Below are 24,191 nucleotides of genomic sequence, written 5' to 3'. Positions count from 1 at the left end.
TAAACAACCTTATGACATCATGACAAACGACGCTCAGAAATTACGAAAAACAACAGAACGTTCCAGAATTGCATGCTTACAGACGATTCTAGAAATACGTTACATAATACAGATTTCTCATACAAAAGTTACCGTACTTCAGGTCATAACCGATAATAGGCTAACACACCGCACCAGAATTCCATAATGAAAACAGCACATTCTGTCAAGACGCAAAGCAGCCCGACGCGAGGCCTTGCACATTGATTGTGACAGTTATGAACCTTTCTCTTTACACTGACAAAGCCTTGATAGGTTATTCCTGGCAGTTTTGCATACTTATAGAGGCGTTTTGACCTAGGGGCAGTTAATAAGATTGGCAGAGTAAAGTTTCCGATTGTTGAAGTGTTAGGCCTATAGCCAGGGCCCGGGGAATTTTTCCATCCATTAGGTGCCGTTGAATGGAGAGCAGTCCTTAGAATGTGTGGCTCAAGCGCACACCCAGAGAGTCGAACCAACGCCGCTTGATCTTGAAGCTACTTTGTTCATTAAGCCAACCGCTTACTAACTGAGCTATCAGAGATGATTTGCAAGGTCATAATCATACAATGAAAAGTAATCTAAGATCATGCCCATCGCTGTATGTAGGTTGCCATAGATTAAACAGGACAAGCTTTGTCAAAAAGTACACCAGTTTCCAAATCTCATTGATTTCATTTCATTTGAGGTGTTACGACCATCCCATATTTTAATCTGATTGTCCTGCATTGGTATAATGCACGTTATAACGTCCGCGTTTTGTCGTTTCTACCTTTTTTAGACCTCTGCTATGTTTGTCATATATTGCTTTTTCGTTTTGATGGTCAGAAATAAAAAAATAAAAAAACGGAACTAAACTGAAAATTTACTTTTTCTGAGTAGGCCTGCTGGATTTCCTCTTTTTTGTATTGCAACTCTTTCTAGTTTAGGGGTCTCCCGCACAGCACAAATCCAAACTTCGTTTAATTTGTCAACATTAAAATTATGGTAGGCTACTGTATTTGTAGCGCAGTAAAAGATGTAGGTTTGGTAACTAACATCAGTTCAATTCGTTTTATTTCTGACCATCACAATGAAAAACATTATATGCAAACAACAAACATAGCAGAAGTCTAGAATAAGGTAGAAGCGATAAAATATAGGCTAATGTATTAATAAACCTTTTGCCGCCATAAGATGGCTTTGCCAGTATTTTTATTTAAACAGAATCTATTAGTCAATAATGGTTGGTTTTGAATCTTTATCCTCAGACTGGCAAAGCCTTGGTGGGTTATTCCTGTTAGTTTTTGCATACTCGTAGAAGCTTTTGATGCAGGCTGATTACCGAGATTGACAGAGTGAAGTTTCTTATTTTTGAAGTGCTGTTGTCGGAACTTAATATTTTAAGTTCACTTGTTTTGATGTGTGATTGATTGATTGAATCTTTAGGCCTATCTTTGGACTGGAAAAGCTTCTTAAAGAGTTTAATCCTGGCAGTTTCACATACGGTACTTGTAGAGACCAATACTGTGTGGGTGGAACTGGTAGCCTACTGCTTGCCAAGTTTGCCATGTGGTTTCACAGTGAAGTCTCAGCTTTTGTTTATCTTTTGAAGCTATGTTTGTGTTTATCAATTCTTGTTTTGTAGAATTAATATTATTTATTGTATAAGAAAGCTTTTATGTTGATTTATTAAAATGGCAAATAAGAAGCCTTCAAGTGAACTAATGAAACTGGATCTTTATAAATTGTTGGGGGTTTCAGAAGACGCCACTGAAAAACAGGTGTATAAGAATGTTCAGTTTGGCACAATGTTTGTTTGACTCAGTATAGACTTAATGTTATAACGTATTTGGCAATTTTTGGAAAAAATTGCACAAGAAAAAGTAACAATGCAAAAATGGTACAATAATATTTCCTTGTTCAATTTCAAGTTTAATGAGACATATCGTAGACTTCAGACAGTTCTGTGGTGAAATGAACTTTTTGCCCTACTTCCACTAGTGACACTTACAGCCTTGGCCGTCGATGTCATCTAGAACCGAAACAAATTGAGTCAAAAGAACTATAACTCTGTTTTAATGTCATTAACGTGGATGTCCCCATAATGGTGTCACATAGAAATATATTATATTTTTCAAAATGAGGTCGCAGAACAAAAAAGTTTGAGAAGCCCTGATTTGGAATATCTAGATGATGCTAGGGTCAACTAGACAGTAGCGCACCCAGCATGGGGCTAAGGGGGCTCAAGCCCCTCCCAAAACTCGCCACGAAAAATAAAGTTTTTGTATGTTCCCTATGTAGGCTAGGCTATACCTTTTGCTTACAGGTTAGGTATGAATAAGACACAACAATACAACAGGCCCGAGCATTATAACAATATATTTTAAATAATTACCGTACAAATAGTTTTAACAGTCGAACGTTTTCGGCCTAATTTTAAGCCCTAATCAAGAATCAGAAAATAATTAATAAATGCAATAAATTTCAACTTCTTGAAGGTAAGTTTACATTAGGAAAAGGCAACTACATAAATAACTACAAAAAAATTTGCACCACAGGGAACGTGATACATCAAGTAAATGTTGAGGAGAATGGACGCGCCTCCAGCAAATAATTGTTTGTTTAAATTTGGGTTGTAGCGTATAGCGTTAACAGTGCTTCCTGAATTTTGGTGTCAAATTGGGATTTTCCTTTGCGTAAAATTATAAATGAATCAGGAGAGAATTTTGATCTGTGCAAAAAGAACACTTCATGATATGGTCTTTGATGGCACCTTTCTTTAACTCCCTAAAGCTCAGATGCTCTCGTGGTCAAATGTCTGGTGGACAACTGGACATACCGATGTACCATAGCGTCATACGTCAATGCCGAATCACACGGACATATAAAACTGTATAGGCCTACGACATTTGAGCAGAGAGACGAAGGCGTCTGGGACTTTAATTGAAAATACGAACTAATTTTAAATGTTTTGTAAATAGGAAAAACGTCCACATCAAATTTACTGTTTACAAAATTAGTGTTTTGTTTCAAACTGTTTTCGTGCTAGTTGTCGGTTTCGCACTTATCTGTGTTGGCAAACGGAAAGCTAATTTTATCTTGTCATAGGCCTAGATGACGAAAAGTCAAGATCTATAGAAGATTGCGAGAGTGGACCTAGGGATGAGAGTGTTGATGGTTCTAATAGCGTGGGGTTCACTAGGCCAACTTCTAATCTGATTTGAGAGAACGAATCCTGATGTATCGGCAAACCTGTGGGTAGTGGGCCGTGAGTGCCTTTAAATATTAATCAAAGGGATGGGCACAGTGCCGGTCTTAGGGTATTTCGGGCCCTGTGCGGAATATACTTTGCTGGCCCCAATGACAATGATCCAATTCAGTAGCGAAGCTAGATATTTTGAAAAGGGAGGGAGTGTTTTTACGGTCGGCAGGCAAATCCTGACGGTGTCATCGCCGAAGGCCACCCTGTGGCTGGGGGTCCTGCCCTAAAAAATTTTGAAAAATTACTTTGAATTTGGGGCATTCTGAGAGCATGTTCAACAAAAATTTGGGTATGAATATTACTGTAAAATGGTGCTGTCCGGTGGCATAGCAAAAGGATAAGATCATGCTTTCCTCAGCATTTTTCGGAAATATAAAGCTATGTCTCTATGTTGATTTGAATGCAACTTATTTCGTCCCCTAAAAAATTCTTACCCCGATTCCGTACCCTGAAATCGGAGTAACAAAATCAAATTTCGACTTAATTCGTCCCTTGAAAAGATCAAGAGAAGTTTTGAAATGTTTGCGGCAACTCCGATAAGCGACTTCGGCTCTGTTGTTTTTTTTCTCGATCTTTTCAGGATACGAAATGTTCAGGGGATGAAATAGGTTGCACCCGTTGAGTCTCTATGTTTTCTTGTTGTTAATTCATTTGTTGAACTTTTCCATTGGAAATAACAAAATTACTGCATTTTCTGAGTAGATTGCGGGCCCCCTAATTTGCGGACCCTGTGCGATTGCACGGTTTGCACACCCCAAAGACCGGCACTGATGGGCATTGGCCTACTGTCACTATTATCGCAAATCACTCGGCCGACATTTCTGAATTAGCCCCCCCTAAAATTTTTTCTGAGTGCGCTACTGCAACTAGATGCTAGGTTTATATTCTAGTAATCCTCCTCAGTGCATCAGGCAAGTTCTGTCAACAACTGACCAAAACCATAGCCAGTGTGAGGGATGGAACTACTGTTAGGCCTAAGTGTATTAAAGCACTTAGGCAAGAAGAAGCTAGAAGCTCTCCAGCATGCTGGTGCAAGATGTTGTAAAAGCAATTATGTGAAAAGTATCCCCTTAAACTTCATATATATTCAGCAAACAAATGTCATTGTGCCTTTTTTTCCTCTTATGCATTTGTACCATCTTTGTTTCTGTTCACCATATTTGGCTAATAGTTCAGTTCAGTTTATTTTTGTTTAGTTGGCGAAAAAGAAAGACACAAAAAGCAAAAACACAATAAACACAAATAATTCACACAACAAGGATGGCAGCGAAAGACCAAAAGGTCACCAAAGTCAGCTGCCACCCAAACATTTAAACAAAAGACAAACAAAACAAAATTTAATAATAAAGCAGCTGTGGTGATTAGCCTGAAAAACTTTTTGAAACAGTTATATTACCGTACTTTCAACTGTTTGGTATATATACGTTGCTGATATAATCAGTGAAATAAAGCTTTATTATACACCGGTACTTAAAATGATTTGTTGTTCAAAACACTTTTCCAAACAGATTTTACACTGGATTTAGTTTAAAACTATAAAAACAATGTTGATTTTAAAACAATTAATAGTTGATGAAGTTTGCACTAATTTTGTAAATTTTGTGATACAGTATTTATAATTTCAGTATCATAGGCTAGTCAACAGTTTTTCTAGCAAGAACAGCAACCTTTACATAACTTGTGTGAGGGCAATCAATGCTGCAATGGTAGATGTATAACTTTAAAAAATGTAAAGGAAACAATATCTTCTCTGCAACCATGTGTATATATATGATTTCCAGATAAAAAAGGCATATCGATTGAAAGCGTTGAAATGCCATCCTGACAAAAATCCCGATGACCCAAAAGCAGGTATTATATTAAGCTTTATGTCATGTGTTCTTTTGAGCATAATTGAACTATTAAATCGCAACATCAATTCTTCCTTACATCTTGAGAGTCGTTGTTTGTTGTACAAACTTAATTTATGCTGTGATGCTGAAAACTTGCATGTGACGATCCTAGATTATTCTAAGCATTCACAATTGCTTTCAACATTATATTTCAAGATTTGGAAGCTTTTAACTTTATATTTCAAGATTTAGTACAAATTAAAGTCATACTTTTACATAAAACAAGTTTGAAAAATGAATCAAATAAATACATTTGCTGTATATATACAAGTCTATCCAACTTAAATGTGAAATACAGTAATATAATTTGGAGCTGGTATACAAGTCCCCCCCTTGGTAACTCATGACAAAGAGGAATTGACCAAAACATGTGGATTGAAGTGTGTGAACAGTAAAGCAAAGGTAAAGTGGTTTCACCCTATATGTTTGGTCGAGTCCTGTCTTTGTCGTGAGTTACCAAGGGGGGTAGGGGGGACTTGTATACTAGGGTGGAGTGAATTTCACTTAATGCTTTGGATTTTGATTTAAGGTGTTGTAATGTTGTCTTTGGGCCTAAAAAACAACCCTGAACATAATTTTGGTTCTCCTACCCCTAAATTGACCCTCCTACCTGAGGTCAAAGGTCACGGGAGGTCAAAATTGCTCTATCTCCACTTCTACTGGTGCTACAATCCTGTTTAATGGCTTAAAAGATTCAGAAGTCCCATATTTCTATCTATTCTAAGAGAACTTTTTCTTCTATTGCTAGTAGAATTTGAATAAACAGCAAAAATACAGTTTTGTGGTATTTTTGCATATATACAACATCATATATAGTTAACGAATTTCAACAGCCAAAATACTAAATTTCAGCAATTGGTTGGATTGTTGTTTGAGAAAAGGTGTATTGAACATCGAAATATTCTTATCTGTAGCATTGATGAGGAACTGAAGTTTGAACTAAGTATGAAATTAATGTTTTGATGCATTTAAGATGACATTTCAATGGTTGAAAGGCATGAAATTATTGAGAGAGAGATACAGTTTTTGCCAACAAGTCACACTACGTACAATAATAATTAATTATTACACAAACAATCAAAATTTAAATTGAGCATGAACTAACCAGCAACAACGGGAAGGCTGCGAAGGGACCACTGACAGGTTTTCAAGTCAAGCAGCACCTAATGAAAATCCCATTGCTTGTAAATGAAAATCTAATTGCACTTTTAAACATTTCAAAAAATGTCACAAAATATTTTGCCTCCCTCATATTTAGGTTCCCGTTATGCCTGTGGTAATTATAACGAAAAAACAAGTGGTTTTTATGCAATCGTATTCAGCAGTAAAATTGGTTTTTGGTGTTGAAAGAGGGCATCAACTTCCGTGATTTGATCTTTTGCCAGATCACACCATCCCGTCTTTCGAACCCAGCCACATGTATGGAAGCTTCTGCGTTACGAGCTTCACATGACGCTTTACACTTACAGCTTGATTGTGGCATGGGTGATCAAGTTCAAGCTGGTTTGTTTTGAAATTTTGTATTGCATCATCATGCATGACTTTGGTTGCGGGAGGTTCCTGTGACATGAATTTCATCAAAAGTTACTATGTTGTGGTAGAACTCGGCGTTGATATTGATTTCCAGTATGATAAATTTTCGAACAGTTACTCTCCTCTCTGCAATAGATTTCGCCTTTGCACTTTCATCACCTGGGATCATTTCAACATTTTTGCTTCTGCGTAGCGTTAGCACAATATTGACAGCTTGCGATCGAATTGTATCATCATCATCAGCCATCATCGAAAGAAGAATGTTTTCGGAGTGAGCTGAAAAGCCATTACGTATCAAAGTTTTTGATGCAATGTCTCTTGCTTGCTTCTAGGGAAATTGGTTGATTCGTTTGAGCATGCGAAAATAGTTGACAGCTACTTATTTATTTCAGAGTTAAGCTTGATATCAAACCAAATTAAGAAGTAGACTTTTAAACAAAATTCTAACAGAATTCTCAAAATTTTGCTCGGCTTTGTTTGGGAAGTGTATCTCAAAATGCGACATGCAAGTGTCAACCATCTTGCATGTGACAAGTCATCTACTTCAAACTGTGCTAAGTCATTCTCAAGTTTTCCAGATATGACAACCAACCTTTTTTTAATGTTTTATCATCATTTTATGATGGTTGCATTTTATTTCTTATGTGATAATAATGATTAATATTCATTTTGCAGCAGAATTATTTCAACAGTTGGCGGAAGTTCTTAAAATTCTTTCAGATGTTGGAGCAAGGGTGAGTTTGAACCAAAAAGTAACTTAATCTTGCACACAAACTATGTTAATTCTGTTATGTGTACGAAACGCAAAGATGAAGACTGAAGAGGGTGACATGCAGGTCCGGAGATGGTTTTGAATGTAAAAGATGCAAAAAGATTGAAGAAGAATAGTTGGTCCTGTTGTAAAGCTGAATGACGAAGTTGAATCGGTGAATGCATTTTGCTATTCAGGAGATAAATTCAATGCCAGTGGTGGTTGTGAAACTGCAGTGACTGCAAGAGTAAGGTTTGATTGGGTGAATATCAGGGAGTGTCGAGAGTTGTTATGTGCTAGAAGATTTCCGTTGAAAATGAGAGGAAGAATTTATACTAGTTACGTGAGATCTGCAATGCTGTACGGAAGTGAGACATGGTGCTTACGGGAAAACAAATTGGCGATTTTAAGAAGAACTGAGAGAGATGGTGAGAGCAGTGTGAAGTTGATGGACAAAATGAATATCGACGAATTTATACACCTGTTTGGGTTGAATGAGAATGTTGATAAGTTAGCGAAAGTAAATGGAGTGAGGTGGTATGGGTGTATTTTGAGAAGCAATGAAGATGATGTTTTGAGAAGAGTGCTGGAGTTGCAAGGGGAGGGTTGTAGAAAACGAGGAAGACCCAAGAAAACATGGAAAAGGCACTTTCGTACTCACTTTTGTACAGCAGTGCAGATCTCATACAACTAGTATGTATAATATAAATTCTTCCTCTCTTTTTCAACGGAAATCTTCTACCACATAACAACTCTCGACACTCTCTGAATTTGACCCAACCAAACCTTACTCTTGCACTTTGAAGTCACCACCGCTACACAACCACCACTGATATTCATTCTATCTCCTAGATAGCAAAAGGCATTCACTGATTCAACTTCATCATTCAGCTTTTCAACAGGACCAACCATTCCTTCTTCAATCTTCTTGCATCTTTCACATTCAAAACCATCTCCGAATCTGCATGTCACTCTCTTCATCTTTGCACATCTTCCATGCACCCCCTTCCTGCATTTCATACACATAACAGAATTTGCCATCACTCTTCTTCCACATACGCCACATGGGTCAATTTTGCTCATTGTGATTTCCCCTTCCGTTCCACTAATTGTGACCTTTGTCTTTTTGATATTGACACGCATACCTTTACATTGAAGCGACTCCTTCTACTTCTCAAATTTCTCTCTCAGCTCGTCCATTGTGTCGCTCAACAAAACTAAATCATCCGCGATTCCGCGTACAGTATCTCCATCAATGAATCTTCTCTTACACATTCGGTAATCACATCAATCACAATGGCAAAAATTAATTAAAACAATAAGTGGTATTAATACCAACCACTAAAAAGTGCTCTTTGCCAAGCGTAATGCTAGGCAAAGCTAATTCAAGTAGATTGAGCCACTGTTATCAAAGTAACTTTTACAGCCTGTTTCACCCTGTGTGGGATTGTCAGAAGGTGTTTTCACCTTTGGACGATCCCGCAATGGGTTAAACAGGTTGTAAATTTAAAATGAATTCACTCCACTTGAAGTAGCATAATATGTTTAATTGAGAGACCAACGGAGTAATCTGAAGATAATGACAATGATGATCGGAAGTTGCTGCCGGGAATAGTTTTTCATGACCTGACATTAATCGTGCACTTTCATTTCAAAAGATGCTCACCCGAACAAAAATGACCTTGTTACCACATCCATCCCACTTGGGGTGACATATTTTTTGCATGAGAAAGTTAAAAGACTTTACAAATTTATAGCTATTCGTACACAGATTAACATGAATGGGATTGCACATGCTGAAGTAGTAAATACTAACTTGGCTCTTCTTTGAGTTAACGTCAGGGAAAGTACGTTCTCAGCATCAGCTAACAGTCTTCTTATTTGAATATTGATGACCAGTGAGATATGGTTCACTACTTTGAGGTTTTTAATTCACAAAATGATGACATAATGCTTTAAACATTTGCAACCAATACCATTGTACTTGTCTTACAGGCTGCCTACGACCATCTGCGAAGAGCAAGAAAAGCAGCTCAGGATAGAGTGGATCGATTAGATTCCCAAAGGAAAAAAGTCAAGCTAGGTTATTGTTTTTTCAGCCTCTTGTATGTGGAGAGTGAAACAATCATCGCGCATTTGTCCCTCAGAAGATATTTTGTGTAGAAATCAACTAACTTCTTTGAACCTGCGTGCAATTTTACGAGGTCGAACTTGTTCCGTGACAAAGCTGTGATCACTGAACCGTGTCTGCATTTTTAGATTTAGAAGCAAGAGAGCGAGCCGCGGAACAGAATGAAAAAAAGCAAGCGAAGAGGACATTGAAACAAGAGGTTGATTGACATGGCTTAATTGGCTTAAACATATTTACAAAAATTTAGAAGTGGAAAAATGTAATATGCATTTAGTTTACAGACTCTTGCTCAAGACCTTTCATTTGATTTAAAATGGAGTTAAATTAGAATGGAATTTTTTGTTGGTGTCGTATTGCTCCAACTATGGGTATTGTTTTGTTAGACAATCATAATTGTTGACATGATCAAGACAGACATAGCAATTTGATTAACGAGGTGCTATTTTATGTGTCAAACTACTTTAGTAAACTCACCAATCTGTTTCATGCAACCAAGATTGAACGTCTTCGGGAGGAAGGATCAAGGATTTTACAAGAAGAGCAAAGGAAAATGAGAGAACAAATGAAAGAAGAGAGACAACGTAATGCTTCCAAATCGATGTTTATCAATGATACTTCAGTTTATTTTGCCTTGTGCCTTGCATAGTAAAAAAGGGGCATTGGAGATTGCGTTTTGCACAATGTTGAGTCTCGTGAGTTTAGGCTTGTTATTGTTTCGGCAGCTGTTTGGTTTGATTTGGCTTTTGAATCTTTATCTTCGGACTAACAAAGCCTTGATTGGTTATCCTTATCCTGGTAGTTTCGCATACTTGTAGAGGCTTTTGACGCAGGGCCGGTTACCGAGATTGACAGAGTGAAGTTTTCGATTGTTGAAGTGTTGCTGTCGGGAAATTATTTCATCTACTAGGTGCCGCTGAATGGAAGGCAGTCCTGAAATGCGTTGCTCAAGCTCTTCATCTTGAATCAGGCGCTTAACCACTGTGCTACTAAAATTGATTAAGTTCTATTTCTTTTACTCTCACTTTTAAAATAAAACTTCATTGCATTGTGATAATTATCACTGCTCAATTACACAAGGTGCAATAACTGCAGTTCTTGTTCTTGCAGGTGCAGAGCAGCAACTTAACAAACCAAGTGAGCCAGCTCGGCTGAAACTGAAGTGGAAATCCAACAAAGGAGACGCCTCTAATGGCGGCTACTCGGAGTCTTTGTTGACAAAAATGTTTTTAAAGGTCAACAATTTCTGTAACATGTTTCAAAATATTGCCCTGTAAAACTTAAAAGGTGTGGGTTACTCCCCAGCTAGCAAATAATCATTGTTTATAATCAATGTAATAAACGACTGGTTTGTGGTTGGGAATAGAAAATAATTTTTTTTTTTTAATTTGGCTTCCCCTGTGTACATTTTCATCTGAAGATGCCACATTGTCAAATTTTTTTATTCATCTAACTGGTTTATGCTATGGTCACTAGACTTGCATCGCTTTCACGTCATGAATGTGCACTGGAAGCTTTATCACTAAGAGAAAAAGACAGCAGGAGTCGAGGATTAGTTGATTTATCGACTATTTCTCGCTCTTCTTGACCAACTTTTTGTTAGTTTTTAAACTTCTGTGAAGTCATTGTTCCTGTAGTTACAAATAACTTATTAAATCTTGATCATTCTGTTTCCCGGATGTTTGCAATGACGACGTTTTTACTTTTTTTTACGTCATTGCAGTACGGTGACGTCACCGCCCTGCTGCTGTCCAGAAAGAAGCTCGGATCTGCTGTGGTGGAATTTGATGATGTCAATTCCGCTGTGAGTTGTTTGTACTCGGTCAGGACTTCCCAAACTATGGGTCGCAACTTGTGACAGTTTTCAATATTATGAAAGTATTTAATGTCACTTGGACTCGCGTTTGCTACTTGAACTGAAATTAGAAAACTTTTACAGAAACTGCACTTGTCTTTTGTGAGGTAATAATTGAACTTGTTGCAGGTGCTGGCCTGTGAAGCAGAACTCGGCATCCCAAGCAACCCCCTGAAAATATCTTGGCTTACCGGCAAGCCATCTGAAGCAAGTGCGCCTTCCCTTAATCGAATGTCTCCTAACTTTAATCCGTCAGATGGTGCTGCAGGGTTGACGAAACAGGTTGGTGAATCATTATACCAAGTAGTAGTTTTTTGTATGTGAAAATACATTTAAAAGCTGATTGATTTACGACGGTTTACAATCATTTAGTAGGATTGCATGTAGTATTGTAGTGGATAGATGGTTCGAAATTCTGTGTAAAGATCTAAAGGTTTCCAAACGTACATGTATTTTCTGCCTAAGGCATCGTTGTTTTGTTCAACATGGAAATGAAGTTTGTAATTTGCTTTGGCGATTCTTGCTTCGTTGATAAATTGATGAATATTGCCGCATGCGTGGTCGAATGGTAAGAGTAACCGCTCAACGTTCAGTAGGACCTAGGTTCGATCTCTCTACCAAAATTGCATTAGCTATTTTAGCTTTTTGAAACATAATTCGGAAGCTATAGTAAGGCAGTAAGCTTGTCTCAAGTTTGATAGTCTGCTAATTTTTATGAAGCAGCGTATTTGTTTTTACGTGTTCCGCTTCATTACCCATGCATGTCATGTGGAAAATTACCGCAAGTTGAAGCTCGGATTGTAAACTTTATTATTTTCTGATAAATTTTGCAAAGCGTTCTTTGTGCGTACATACAGCATCGCTAGATGGTAAACTGTTGGTGCAAATTTTACCAGTCTGACAGCAAATACTTCGCTTTCAATCTGAGTAACCCAGTCAAGGTTCTTTAGTTATGCAATTTCATTGTTTGCAGACGTTCATGCAATTTGAAAAAAAGACCAAGGCACTCGATATAGGCTATATAGTTGAATTTCAACAATTGTCAGGTGACACTTTGACAGAGCTTGATGTCATATCTTGGTTGTCATCAATTGACGTCATGTTTTAAAGAACAGGCACTGGCCGATGTTGACAATGGGTCATGTTTTATCTTTATTGTGAAAAACAAAATGAATTTGACGTTGAAGGATTCACTCGTCAATCGCTTTTTGTCAATTGATAATGATGAGACGCACTCCTTCTTGTTCCAAATAGAGAATAGCCGCATTGTTTTCCGCTTATCTATTGTGTTTGATTCACTAATTTTTCTTAATTCCAAATGATTGAAGCATATTAAATTACGACGAGAAGGAATTCATATTGTTGTATAGTCGCTTGTTGCCAATTATACACATCTCAGAATGTAGACTAGAAAAGTCTAGTTCTTGCACTGTTTTTTCCCCTGCTAGAAAAATCAAAATTTAAATTTGATTTTTATGCCTTTTGCCTGAAAATTGTAGACGGTACAGTTTTCTCTCAATGAAAGTTCTCGTGGGGTGTCATAAAAAGTTGAGCGAAATTTCTCTCTCCAACTCGCATCACATTTCTCCATGAAACAAGTGATAAAAGCTATTTGTTTTCAACATAGCTGACATTATATTTTCAACGAAGCTTTCGTAGCCGAGCGCTGACGAACCCAATTATCATATTTTCGTGCTAATTTAGTTTTTTTAAATTGCTGTAAACAATTTCTTGCCTAAGAATATCATAAGCTATCTTTTGAAATCCGCACAAAATATTTACAAAGGATCTAATCTTGACCTGTTCACACGTCACTAGGTTTTTAGTTTGGAGCAACTGGTTTAGATAGATGTGAATGTCAGTTTGTTAAGGCCAGGTATACCCAACCAGCGAAATCTGTCCTTTTTACATTGATTCAACGTCTACGCTCTTATATTGTGAAACAAGCTAACATACATTGAAAAGATAATCTGCACATATCCCGACGTCAACGAGATTCGATTGACTTCCTCACCGCACCAATGCTTGATGAATAGTCTCATAGCACATGGGATGAAACATACTTGGAATGCAACATGGTGTTGAACAAAGACGGTTATTTTTCTTGAATGTATTAACAAAAGAAAAATGATCGAATCGCAATTTCTGCAACAAAATACACAACGTAAGATTGTTAAACTCAACACTAGAACTAGAACAAAAGAAGCTGTTGTTCGCTAGCCTGCCAGAATGAAATGATACGAATAAAACAGAGTACTGCCTCGCGGAGTACACGTGACAAAAGGAGTGCAGAAGTAATCAAGGAAGCATGCTAACTGCAGGCATTTGTGCATCCCCCCCAGCTCGTAAGGCGAAACTGTAGACTTACGAGCTCGACCCCTTGATTACCCATTGACCAGAGGATGCGTCTAAATCCAATGCCGGCCGTCGGGACCGCGTGGAACGGCGCAAAACAGGCGATTTTTCAATGTGAGGGACTCCACTTGTAGGTTCGGTTGGTTCCACTGAATCGAAAGGTAGCGGCTGCTTTGGAGGTTCAGGTGAGTGCTGTGGCTCACAAAGCTTCGGGCTTGAGGCTGGTGTCGGGCAGGTGAGTGCGGGCGGACTGTGATCTGCATCGAGAAGCAACATCGGAGATTCTCCAATTTCTGGGCTAGGGCCTATTTCGTGATGCGGAGGGTGGGGAGGGCAGTAGTCCGTTTCAGGAGGCTGGGCAAAAGAAGATGATGGGAGGCTCTGTGGGTGAGCAATGATGTTTGGTTGAGGAGGGATGGGATCGGCACATGCTTTAGTATGTGGAATTACTCGCAAGAAACGTCGATTCCGTTTTGTGATTCTGCCCGACCCGTCAACTTTCACTACATATTTGTCATGCGGCAACGTTTCGACAACCATTCCCACTTTGTCCCATTTTCGAGGATAGTTGCCGTTTTGGTTTTGGATAAATACGCGTTTTCCACATTGTAAGGTACGTAAAGGACGAGTATGCTGAGACAGCGCCTTATCGGTTCGACCAGCTCGCAGGCGAAGGGCGTCTTCCTTTGCCTTCCATGTATCCCGCCATGTACGACGAATGTGACGATTGGAGAACTTGACTAGGCGGTTTACAAAACCGAATGCGTCGCGCAGAGGGTGACCGAACACGATCTCTGCTGGAGAGATGTCACAGTCAGGATCAGGTGTGTTTCGCAACTGTAACAATGCACGTAAGAAGGAATCGTTGTTCAGGTCTCCGTTTGGGCTCACATTAGTCATGAGCAAGCGTTTTACAGTTTTGACAGCCACCTCAGCTCGACCATTAGATTGAGGGAAGTAAGATGACGATATGCGGTGCTGCACACCCCAATTTTTAAGAAAGAGTTCAGTAACGGCAGCCGTAAATTCGGGACCCCCATCTGTAGATATTTCCTCAGGAACACCAAACGTGGCAAAGTACGAGCGCAAGAGTTGAGTCAAAGCAGCTGCTCCTGCGGCACTCGATCCTGATGGCGTGGCAAATACATCCGACCACCCAGAGAATCTGTCCCCAATGACCAAAAAGTGACGGCCCCCATAGTCAAAATAATCTGCAAAAATTTTCTCAAACGGTGTAGCTGGGGGATCACATGGCGTCGGGGGAGGAGCTGCTTGAGATGGAGCATTACGATTACATGAAGTACACGAGTCACGAATAGCATGGATATCATTAGTCATACCGGGCCAAAATACTATAGCACGTGCCCGGCGTTCCATGGCAGACACACCTTGATGACCAGCATGCAACGTTGAGAGTACTCTAGGCCTAAGCGATGGTGGCACAACAATACGATCATGATATAGAATAACGTCGTCTTCAACAAAGAACCCGTCACGATAGGGGAGATATGGGCGAATGTCGCCGGTGTTGGGAAAGGTGAATCCCGTTTCAATAGCTACCATTAACTTGCTAAGGTTTGGATCGGCGGCTGTTTCCCGAACGATTTCAGGCCATTGCAAGCAAAAGGCATGGGCGGCATCTGCCTGTATGGCAGTAACCAGCGCCATTTCTGCTACATTATTTTCTGCACACGACGCTACAGCAATGAGATCGCATGATACTGGGTGACGTGAGGCAGCATCGGCTGCGCAGTTGGTTGTGCCAGGTAAGTGTGCGATATCAAAGCGCCACATTAGTGTACGCTGTTTTAAACGAAACAGGCGAGTGTTAGTGATTTCGTCCAACGTACGGTCACCGAATATTTTTACCAATGGCTTATGATCCGTTACAATAACCAAATTATCACAGCCTTGCGTAAAATACTTTGTCTGTTCTAGGCCCCACGCAACTGCTAGGGCTTCGCCTTCTATGGGAGCATAACGTCGTTCGGCCGATGAGAGGAATCGGGATCCTGCAAGAGTCACTTTCCAACCTGATGAGCAGCAGTCCGGTATAGTGGAAGCACATACGCAGTGTTTTTGGAGAAGGAAATATCCGATGCCTTTGTTGGACCAGTCAGGGCGCAAACATGTTCGACGGCAGGGGTCAAAGATTTCTACCCCATGGCGAATAGCATCAACGATTGCCGATTTGGAGGCGGCAAATGCGGAATCCAGCTCCTGAGACCATTCGAACTTATGCTTTGGGCTAAGGAACGGCTTGAACGGTGCCATTAGGTCACGCAGTTGAGCATAGTTTCCTACTTGGTTGATTAATCCGAACCAGCTGCGTATGTCTGTGATATTATTCGGGACTGGAAATTCTTGGATGGCGAGCAAGTATTTAGGGAGGGGCTCGACCATTGCTTCTGAGATACGGAATCCAGCGAAATCTACGGTGCGTTGGGCAAATTGAAACTTGTCAGGGTTAAGGACAATGCCCGCCCGTCCCACTAAAGTGAGGAATTTTATGGTTCGCCACCAATGTTCCTCCAGTTGGCTATCATAGAACACTGTGTCGTCGACACAGCGTTCTTTGCGCACAAAATCGGTTAATATGGTATTGAAACGGCGATTGTAGCCATCCCCAGAGGATAGGAATCCTTGCGGTGCCCTAGTGTAGCGCCATCTTCCAAAGGGAGTGATGAAAGTTGTGAGATGCCGATCAGAAGGACGCAGTGGAACACTGTGATAGCCGTTCCATGCGTCAGTCACCGATTTCCAAGTGTTTCCGGGGACACGACGGGACAGCTGGAATGGAGCTTCGGAGGCGAAGGTTTCTCTCTGGCAGAATTTGTTTAAGGGGGACAGGTCGACAGTACGGCGTGGTGAGCCATCATTTTTGCGTGTGATAACCATGCGATGACACCATGTGGTGGGTTCGCCGTGGGGGACTTTTTCAAGGATTCCCAGAGCCTCGTCGCGGAGGAGATCAGCGTGTACTTTTTCTTGCCAATGCAAGGGGATAGACGCTGGTGTATGAACGGCCACTGGTTTCGCGTTGGGGTCAACATGTATTTCTATGGGAGGACCAGCCATACAATGTAGCGCGCGGTGCGGGCAAGTGTTGAAAGTGGATGCGGCGTACCTCTGGAGTAGCCAGTTTGCCATCTTGTCATTGTTTTCAGGTGTGCATGGGAACGGAAGCTTGGTTGGGGGAGCTGGAACTGCACCACGTTGAGGGCAAGTGCACGACTCCAGTTGCTTGCTGGGTACTGTGCATCCACCGTTGACAAGTCTGACGACGTTGATTTCTGGTTCGATAAGATTGTGCGCCATTTCTTGCTTGATCTGATGTTCCCCTAGAGTTGGGAACTTCGGGGATAGGGCACCTAAATGCAATAGTGTGTCATGAGATAAGTATAACTTGTCAACGTCTGGACTGATGTAAATCATGCACCGACGTTCAACATTGCAGCCGTGCGCTGTACCCCGAATGATGGCACGAAATGCTCCTGTAATGGAAATAGTAGAGCGATTTGCAGCTATTAGGTTTGGTGCGGGTACAAGGGTCTCTTGTCCAAAGCCGGATTGCACAAAGTTCTTCAGTGACCATACATTTATTTGGGCACCAGTATCTGCGATTGCTGTTACTTGTGCTATCACGCTAGTGTACCTGCCTTGATGGCATGAGTCATCCATAGATATGTCTACCCGAACTGTGGGATGTTCTCGCATGCGGGATGGTGTCCAATGCCCTTTTTGGAATGTGTGGTGAGGACCACGAATTGTTGAGAACATTGGGTCTCGGGCTGCGATGTCAGTTTGTGTTGAGGCAAATGTGCCTATTTGAGGTACAGTAGGTGCTACACAGAGTGCTCCGACTGATGCATCTTTAGGAGGAGCGCCCCATTTGTTTTTATGACGAGATGACCGAAAGCATTCGAGACAAAGGGAATAAGGCGTAGTGTTCCAACCTCTGGGGCCTTCTCTGTAGCGATTGAATAATCTATTGCATTTAGGGCAGTGAGTTTTTTGTGACCAATTGGGAGAGGAAGGTGCTGCCTGGATGTGTCCACGGTCTCTTGGAATAGGGCTTTGGCTTTTCTTGCGCTTGAACGTCGACACTGCCGAAACGTCATGAGATGGTACCGCATTGCGAGCCATTTCTTTAATCTCGACAAGGGCGATGATATCGTTGATGGGAATCGACAATACTTTGTCCATTCCCATCATTTCGCGACGAATCTCACTGTCCGAAATTCCACTGAGTAGTGTGTCGCGGATCATGTGATCTGTATAACTAACTTTCAGCCCGCAGGAACATTTCGTAGTGAACGCACATATATCCGCTTTTCCTCGAGCACGAGCTGCAAAAGCGCGAAATTTTTCGTCGCGCATTTGGTGCATCGCCATAAACTCTGACCGTAACACCCCTGTGGCGACAGGTATAACGGCCAGTTGTCGCATTGCAAGCAAAAGTTCATCTACAGGTTTGCTCACTGTCTCAGCGTCAGCTTGGAGAAGGCTGTCCCCTAGGGCTTGGCCGGTACATTGAAATAACTGGACTGACGCTGCTTCATCAGGAATGCTGCAACCTTCTTTAAAAGCCTTCCATCTTCTGGTGAACACGCTCCATTCTTCTGGAGAAACTCCAATATCTACAGTAGGTCGATTTAGCTTCGGGCCAAGGTTTACGGGCGCTGGAGCGTTGCGCGTCGTAGCAGCATGACTGTACGTGTGACTTTGCAGCACCACACAAGCAACCGCTTCGGGCACGTCGGCTGTTTCAAAATTACAGTTGGGAAAGGCGCATGTTATCACCACCATTCCACAAATTTCTTTAAATTAACCTTATCCTATTGCGATTCGATCATGAACAAAGACGGTTATTTTTCTTGAATGTATTAACAAAAGAAAAATGATCGAATCGCAATTTCTGCAACAAAATACACAACGTAAGATTGTTAAACTCAACACTAGAACTAGAACAAAAGAAGCTGTTGTTCGCTAGCCTGCCAGAATGAAATGATACGAATAAAACAGAGTACTGCCTCGCGGAGTACACGTGACAAAAGGAGTGCAGAAGTAATCAAGGAAGCATGCTAACTGCAGGCATTTGTGCAGGTGTACCACCGATACCACACTAAATAGTTTTATACCTCATCTGGTAGCGTGTCCCCCTGCCTCGGCTGACTTGGATCACGCTAAATATCATAAGTGGACTACGGGCCAGCAAATGACTTTGCTGACTTGGATGTTGTTAGCTTGGATTACAATACGAACCAGATAGTAACAACAATGTCAGAAGATCCTAACTACCTTTAAATGGACTGGATCGTTTGTTTGGGGTAAAAGGGAATGTTTTTAATCCCAAAGCTAATCTGTTAAGACTAAGTGAATGACTCAAACTTCGAGCTGAGTCTCCTGTGACAGATCAACACGTTGCATTCAAGCGGAATCACGAATGAATTGTACGTTGATTTCATGCGATGAAATGGCAAAAGAAACGCTTTTATTAGCGCTTTCCTCGACTTTCTACTTTAACCAGCCTGATGCCGCGAAATTAGAAACCATACCAACGTCATCAGAAAAATGTTCGTTAATGCATTTGGAGTGTAACAATACACCCATTGTGGCTCATTACCTGGCACGTGCGCCACGCGCGTATGCTTGAAAGGTTCAGGTAATTGACTTTGAACCAAGACTTGATTTCTATTATTGTTGTTGACCGACTGCTTCTCTGGTGAACAAAGAATTTTCACTGGTTTGCGATTTTGCATTTTTTATTCCTTTACGCTTGACTTACCTTACTGCGACGTCACGCAGTTTTTGTGATGTCATGACTCACATTCCACCATTTTTGTACAATTTGTTGCGTTCTTGAAGAATGTATTGGTTTTCAATCATCTGCATCGTTAGATAAATGCTACGAAAAATTGACTGTTTTTAAAAAGAGCCTTACGTTACCTGACTACATGTCTTGATTTTCGTTTTTTTTTTTTTTTTGCAACTAGCCACTCTGCTTGGATGGTGCGATAGTGTTATAAAGCGTCTTTTGCCCCTTCAGTACTTGAATACGTATTATTGTGGTAAAATTTTATGTCTCATTGTGTAGTTTGTGGTATCGAATCGGCAAGTAAATTACCCAGACAGTAAATTCTACGTCTCAAATTAATTCTACATTGATTCAACGTCTGCAGGCGTTGAATCAATGTAAAAACGGTAGATTTGCTGCTTGGGTACTTCTCTCCCTTTCTCTCTTCACGTGGCATACCAACTTATTTTTCATCAAACAAGAATTTTAAGATATCTATTTTTCACTTTTATTATTCTTCCACGCCCCTGATCGTCATCATCTTACTATGGTTTCCTATGGAATGGCTATTCTTTCCTGCTTGTGGTTGGTATATTACGAGCTTAGGTTCTCTATAAACCACGGCAAATGATAGCTATTATATTTTATGACATCGAAGTTCTGACGGGGTCTCGTTTCTTCCTTCTACGCTTGAGTATAATATTTTCACTTGAAATCGACTGGTTCATAGAAAATTTTATATTGTACGTATCAAGTTTTGTGTGCACTGTGCAGACGTTGAACCAATGTAAAAATGGCGGATTTTTGCTGGTTAGGGATGTGTTTCTCCTTTTTCATTGGCTTTTTGAATCAGGTGTTGTAGTAAATGTCATATTCCAGATTTATTTGTTGCAAATAGTTGAAAGTCACGAAGATGTTCACCTGCTTTGTATTGAATGGCAGTCATGTAAGCCGGTAATTAGTGATGTTGACATTTTGTTTCTACCGTTCATCGTAATACCAGGCCATTTTAACTCCACTTGACCTTGTCGAAAATGTATTTTTAACTTCACAAAGTAGATTTAAACGATCTGTCTTAGCCTGATGCTGCGAGTTTGCTGTGGCAATAGTAAGTTGCGCTAGTTTTTGGAACACAGTTTCCTAGTCATGTGCTATGATGAATGGTTGAGCACATGACTAGGGAACTGTGTTCCGAAAGCTAGCGCAACTTACTATTGCCACAGCAAACTCGCAGCATCAGGCTATAACAGATCAACATGCTGCTAAAAGCGAAACTCAATCAATTGCATGTATTTTTAAGTTTCTTATTTTCTTCCTATTTTGTCAAATTGCTTTGAGTCCCAACACGAAGTGTCCCAGCGAGCAAAATCGGTCATTTTTGCATTGATTCTACAGACGTTGAACCCAGGGTTTGAACCAATATAAAAATGACTGATTTTGTTCGCTGGGTTTCTGGTGGTACTGTGGGCCATTGAAATATGTTGTCTGTTTTAAAAACTAACATCGTTGATGGCATTTTTCCTGCAAAAGACTCTAATCCTCCCAGTGAAACAAACAAGCCATGTTAGTGCTAATTTGAGGGAGGATTTAAGTCGAATTATATGATACACTACTTCAATGGGTTTTTGTTTTACTCCTTCTCCGAAAAGCTGCACTTTCTCAACAAAATGTATATATCATCTGTTTCGTCACAGTCACAGTATCTCATCTCTTTTATGATTTTTATGAACTTAATGAAGGCTATAAAACTGGTACACAATTATGGTAGATACAAATATAGATTTTATCAGACAAAGGGTCGACAATAAGTGGAAGCGAGTGATGGTACTCACTCAGCTTCCTTCTGCCAGAGTGCACCACAACAGCCCAGGGGTGCATGGTGTGTTTGTAAGAAGTTGTAGGTGTGGATAAACATATTTTGGACCAAATTAAACCCCACATATCTCTAGAAGTTAGAATCTTCAAGCAGAAACTTCACATTATTTTGTATCAGAACAAGTTCTTGTATTTCATTGAGATTTAACTCCAAGTTTGGAAATCTTGTGGTTTATTTTTTAGGGTCGTAGGCTTCACATAATTGATATTTTCAATGTATCAGTTGTTGATTTGATTTGAAAGAATGCAAAACTAAGGGATAGTGACCATAGTAAAATGTGATGGTTGTTTGAAGGCTAATGGTGATTGAAATCATTGAAGTGCTTTCAGTAAAAGCTTTTCTCCTTATTGGATTGTTACAAGTTAAAATTATCTCTTCTAATCTTCTTTCATCTCGTTTAAAACAAGGGATCAAAAGCTTTTAAGTTAAAGAGGCAATTTGTAAATTTTTTTGTTTGTGCACTGTCATGTCTCATGGAAATTTTACCTTAGATTTCGTTACAGCAAATAATATTTTTACTTTCAAACAACACAGAAAGTTTTTGGAACATTTGCTGTATTGTTTCAGTGAAGTTCCACAGTCGTTATGCAGTTATGTATTTCGGCATAATTACACGTAGTAGTATGCTACTCCATGTATGTCACTTTCTTGCCGATACGTCTTCGCATTTTGTACCTGATTTTAATGATCACCACACAAAGAACAAGATTGGTCACATTGAATACGTTTAAACAACATTAAATTAACAACATCAAGCGGAAACTTCACTCTGTCAACTTCAATGACCGGGTCTGTGTCAGTGGTTCAACGGAATGGCCCGATTCGGTGAGAGCCCTATTCGGTGAGTTTTTTTTTAAATTATTGCGCGCCGTAGCCTAATTATCATTGCCGTTATAGGGGTTAGGGGTTTGGGTTTTTGGGGGTTTGGGTTTTTGGGGGTTTTGGGTTTTTTTGGGGGTTTGGGGTTTTGGGTTTGAGGTTAGGGGGTATGGGGTTTTGGGGTTAGGGGTTTTAATTAGGCTACGGTACCCGATAATTTTCAAAAAAAAATTCAAAAAAATCACCGAATAGGGCTCTCACCGAAAAAGGCTCTCACCGAATAGTAGCAGACCCGTGGTTCAAAGCCTCTACCGGTGTGTGAAACTGCCAGCACGCTTTCAAAGAGGCCTTTCCAGTCTGATGATGAGATTTCTACAATCAATCAAATCGCAAACATGCAATTTTTTCATTATCGTTTTTTATTTTTGTTTTATTCAGAGAATTGCTTTTTAAAAATGTCATTAACTACTTTTTTACTGATTAGTTCCACTCACCCTGGTTACTTTCGGTTGCTGCTGAAATGTTGTCGTCGTTGAAGGTTATAAGAAAAAGCTAATTGACAATGCTATTATTTTGCTATTCATCCTCATATTCATCCTGTGGTAGCCCACTGCTGAGCGAAGGCCTTCCTCTTTTTTTGCCAATCCAGTCGACCGTGTATATTTATTTTGCTATTAATGTTCCTAAAATGTATTACCACAAATATGGTCAAACCTTTAAACAAACACACTGCCAACATCACAGACTAACAGGAACACTTTCGGTTTTCGGGTTCGATATTCCCTCCAACCATGGTAGTCATCGCAACGGCACCTGATTGTGCAATCAAAGAAATAGCAAGAACAAGCAACAATGGTTGGATTCTAGGCGGGTACGGTGGACTGCTGTGTCTTTCCATATTTTTAGATCCGACAAATTATAATTTATTTTTCTGAAATTTCCTTTTATGTCTTTTATGAAATTTATGTCTATATTGCTCGAATTCTTGGCGTTGTTTCCTTATAATTTATTTGCACATGGGATATCACTGATTATAATCATACTAGGCTAGTATATCATGATTCCAGTGTTTAAAATTAAATTTTTTGATTTTACAATTTTTCCGCGTTGTTCTGGTGACTGCAGTCCATGCAGACCACCGCAAGATGTCCCAGAGAGCAAAACTTATTATTTATACATTGATTCAACGTCTGCAGACGTTGAATCATGGTAAAAATGATAAATTTTGCTCTCTGGGTGTTGAGATTGATAACCAGGCGTATTCCCAACGCTTCGTCAGTCAACACTAACTTTATCAAAGAGTTCAGACAGGTAAAAACTACCGGATTAGCAGCAAATAAAAAGTAGTTTTTACCTGTTTTATTTCTTGATAAAGCCAGTTATAGCTGCGTTGGTTGGGTTTGTTATAATGTTACAAAGAGAACAAACTTTGCGCCATGATCATGGGCTGTATCCAAAGGGGGTGATCACCCCCCCCCCCACTTATTGGAGTGGTTTAGAATAACTAAGACGATTTTAGCCCACTGTCTAAAAATCACCCCCCCCCCCCCCCGAATTCTAAAAGTGGATAGAGCCCCTGGCCATGATGATGAGGCATTTCCTCAAAGCTTAAAGTTACATGTGCCCCCCCTAAAAATATATATACATACATCAGCACAGTAGTGGAGTATACTCCCATCTTTTTACCAGAAAATCGATTTCTTTCTGCAGGCGTACACCTTTCTACCGAAAAAAAATGTTCTTGCACGTTCTCGTTTTTACGGTTTACTAGAATTTACCATCTCACTTTAGTTCACTGGTTGACATAACGTATGCTGCAACTGGTATTTGATTTTTCGCTTTGGCATTTCGATGATGAAAAATAAACTCAAAAGTGGGTTGCAAGCGGTACGCAAAAGTGAGCTCAATAGTCTTGCAGCAATG

At 40.1% G+C, this 24,191-nt stretch overlaps 1 protein-coding gene across 3 annotated transcripts in view; it reads left to right on the top strand.

The window, feature by feature from the left end:
• The first annotated feature begins 1,669 nt into the window (after positions 1 to 1,669).
• The window catches only part of LOC145784614 (dnaJ homolog subfamily C member 17-like), a 63,592-nt gene continuing 41,070 nt past the window's right edge, over positions 1,670 to 24,191 (top strand). For 2 of the 3 annotated variants that reach the window (XM_082596477.1, XM_082596478.1), the window contains exons 1-9: positions 1,670 to 1,781; positions 5,044 to 5,113; positions 7,363 to 7,421; positions 9,434 to 9,521; positions 9,698 to 9,768; positions 10,066 to 10,150; positions 10,677 to 10,801; positions 11,290 to 11,370; positions 11,551 to 11,703. In XM_082596477.1, the coding sequence (XP_082452603.1) occupies positions 1,695 to 1,781; positions 5,044 to 5,113; positions 7,363 to 7,421; positions 9,434 to 9,521; positions 9,698 to 9,768; positions 10,066 to 10,150; positions 10,677 to 10,801; positions 11,290 to 11,370; positions 11,551 to 11,703 (819 nt within the window). In that variant the 5' untranslated portion in view covers positions 1,670 to 1,694. Of the gene's footprint in view, positions 1,782 to 5,043; positions 5,114 to 7,362; positions 7,422 to 9,433; positions 9,522 to 9,697; positions 9,769 to 10,065; positions 10,151 to 10,676; positions 10,802 to 11,289; positions 11,371 to 11,550; positions 11,704 to 23,012; positions 23,141 to 24,191 lie in introns of those variants that run through there. The other variant, XM_082596479.1, reaches the window with a different exon arrangement.

The sequence above is a fragment of the Aplidium turbinatum genome, chromosome 15 (genome assembly GCF_918807975.1).
Source record: "Aplidium turbinatum chromosome 15, kaAplTurb1.1, whole genome shotgun sequence".
Taxonomy (NCBI): Eukaryota; Metazoa; Chordata; class Ascidiacea; order Aplousobranchia; family Polyclinidae; genus Aplidium; species Aplidium turbinatum.
This window is presented reverse-complemented; position numbering and strand designations above follow the sequence as displayed.